At 46.5% G+C, this 1,818-nt stretch overlaps 1 protein-coding gene across 2 annotated transcripts in view; it reads right to left on the reverse strand.

Annotated features, from left to right (window-relative positions):
• PRIM1 (DNA primase subunit 1) overlaps nt 1-1,818 on the reverse strand; it is a 24,600-nt gene extending 22,782 nt beyond the window's left edge. Inside the window, exons 1-2 of one of the 2 annotated variants that reach the window (XM_017853320.1) lie at nt 1,629-1,818; nt 435-592 (exon numbers count right to left, since the gene is read on the reverse strand). In XM_017853320.1, coding sequence (XP_017708809.1) covers nt 435-592; nt 1,629-1,731 — 261 coding nt within the window. In that variant the 5' untranslated portion in view covers nt 1,732-1,818. Of the gene's footprint in view, nt 1-434; nt 593-1,428; nt 1,552-1,628 lie in introns of those variants that run through there. The other variant, XM_017853319.1, reaches the window with a different exon arrangement.

Below are 1,818 nucleotides of genomic sequence, written 5' to 3' on the forward strand. Positions count from 1 at the left end.
CCGTTGAGGCCAAGTCTCGCTCTGTCACCCAGACTGGAGTGCAATGGTGCGATCTCGGCTCACTGCAACCTCTGCTTCCCGGGTTCAAGCGATTCTCCTGCCTCAGCCTCCTGAGTTGCTGGGATTACAGGTACATACCACTACGCCTGGCTAATTATTTCCCTTTCTTAAATCTCATCGACTTCCTCTTCCTAATAGCCAGATACTCAATATTTTTGTCCTAGTAAGAATGCAACCAATTCACTCCCAAATGATTTCATCAGTAATGTAGAATGTCAAAGAACAAAAAAGGATTAATCACTTGCCAAACAATTAAAAAGTGGCTTTTCATCTAGAATAAACTCTAAAACTTTAATCTCAAAACGCAAGCGGAATTAACCCATTCTTGGTATACAAAATACAATAACAAAATACATTAAAAAAAGATTTCTTACTCTGTGGGAATATACTGCGCCTATATCAATCTTGTAGGGATTCATTTTCTGCATCTCCTTTTCCAGATCACTCTGGTTGTTGAAGGATTGGTAGCGAATGTAAATATCATCTTTCAATGTGAATGAAAATTCACGGTGTTGAAAGTAATTCTTTATCACTGCAAAATAAATATACATTTTAAAGTTAATTTGCTCCTTTATTTGGTGCAGGACATTATAACTTTAGCCAATGAGAAGTTTTTTTTTTTTTCGGAAAGGGCATCTTGCTTCCTGCACTGTCGCCCAGACTGGAGTGCAGGGGCTCCATATAGGCTCACTGCAACCTCCGCCTCCCGGGTTCAAGGGATCCTACCACCTCAGCCTCCGGAGACTGTAGCTAGGACTACACGCACGCGAGCCACCACGCCCAGATAATTTTTGTATTTTTTGTAGAGACCGGGTTTCACCATGTTGGCCAGGTTGGTCTCGAACTCCTGACCTCAGGTAATCCGTCCTCCGTGGAAGTTACTCCTCCTTTCCAAAGGTAACTTCCACCTTGGAAGTTACTCCTCCTTTCCAAAGTGCTGGATTACAGGCGTGAGCCGCGGCACTCGGCCTGAGAAGATGTTTTAATGAGCCCCTATGCTCAACACCATGGTAGATGTAAAAGAAAAACAAAACAAAATCCCCAAGAACTAGTCCCTAATTTGAAAGCAGTTACCATTCCATATTTGCTAGGAAAAGGTACAAAAGACGAAACAGATACATAACTATTTTAAATATGTAACACCACCCCTCCCTCCTCGATTCGCACTAATAAATTCAGCTGCAAGGAAGAAAGTATTTCTCCTCTGCGAAAGGCCCTTCCGCTCCTGATGCAAACTATGTCTCTGCAGCTTCACGCTACACCCCAGTAACCCCCTGGGCACCGCAGCAGGTAAACGGGGCACCTAATGTGAGCTTGACCACGCAGAGGTAGGAGCGGTGGCTCTGCTTTTTTTTTTTTTTTTTTTACCGTGTGTCCGCAGGCTGGCTATTATATCCTCTTTCGGCCCATTTACACCTAGGAAGTGGTGGGGCGCGCTCCAGAGAGCAAATGAAGGCGCGCGGCACAAAGCCTGGCGCATAGAAGGCGCTTCATATTGTCATTCTAAGGACACCCCGCCTCAAACCTCCTCACACTCCGCTCCCGACCCCATTCCTCGCCTCCATCACCTCCGCCGTAGTTGAGCCAGCGATAGTACTGGGAGTAGGGAAAGAGCCTCCGGTAATAAAGTTTAAGCAGCTCGGGCAGCTCGGTGGGGTCAAACGTCTCCATTGAGCGCTGAACTCGACACAGTCAGGACTACCACAGGAATTGGCGGGAACATCACGGCCGGCGGCTCCGCTACTGCGCAGGCGCCTA

Source organism: Rhinopithecus bieti, unplaced genomic scaffold, assembly GCF_001698545.2.
Source record: "Rhinopithecus bieti isolate Rb0 unplaced genomic scaffold, ASM169854v2 scaffold_35950, whole genome shotgun sequence".
NCBI lineage: Eukaryota > Metazoa > Chordata > Mammalia > Primates > Cercopithecidae > Rhinopithecus > Rhinopithecus bieti.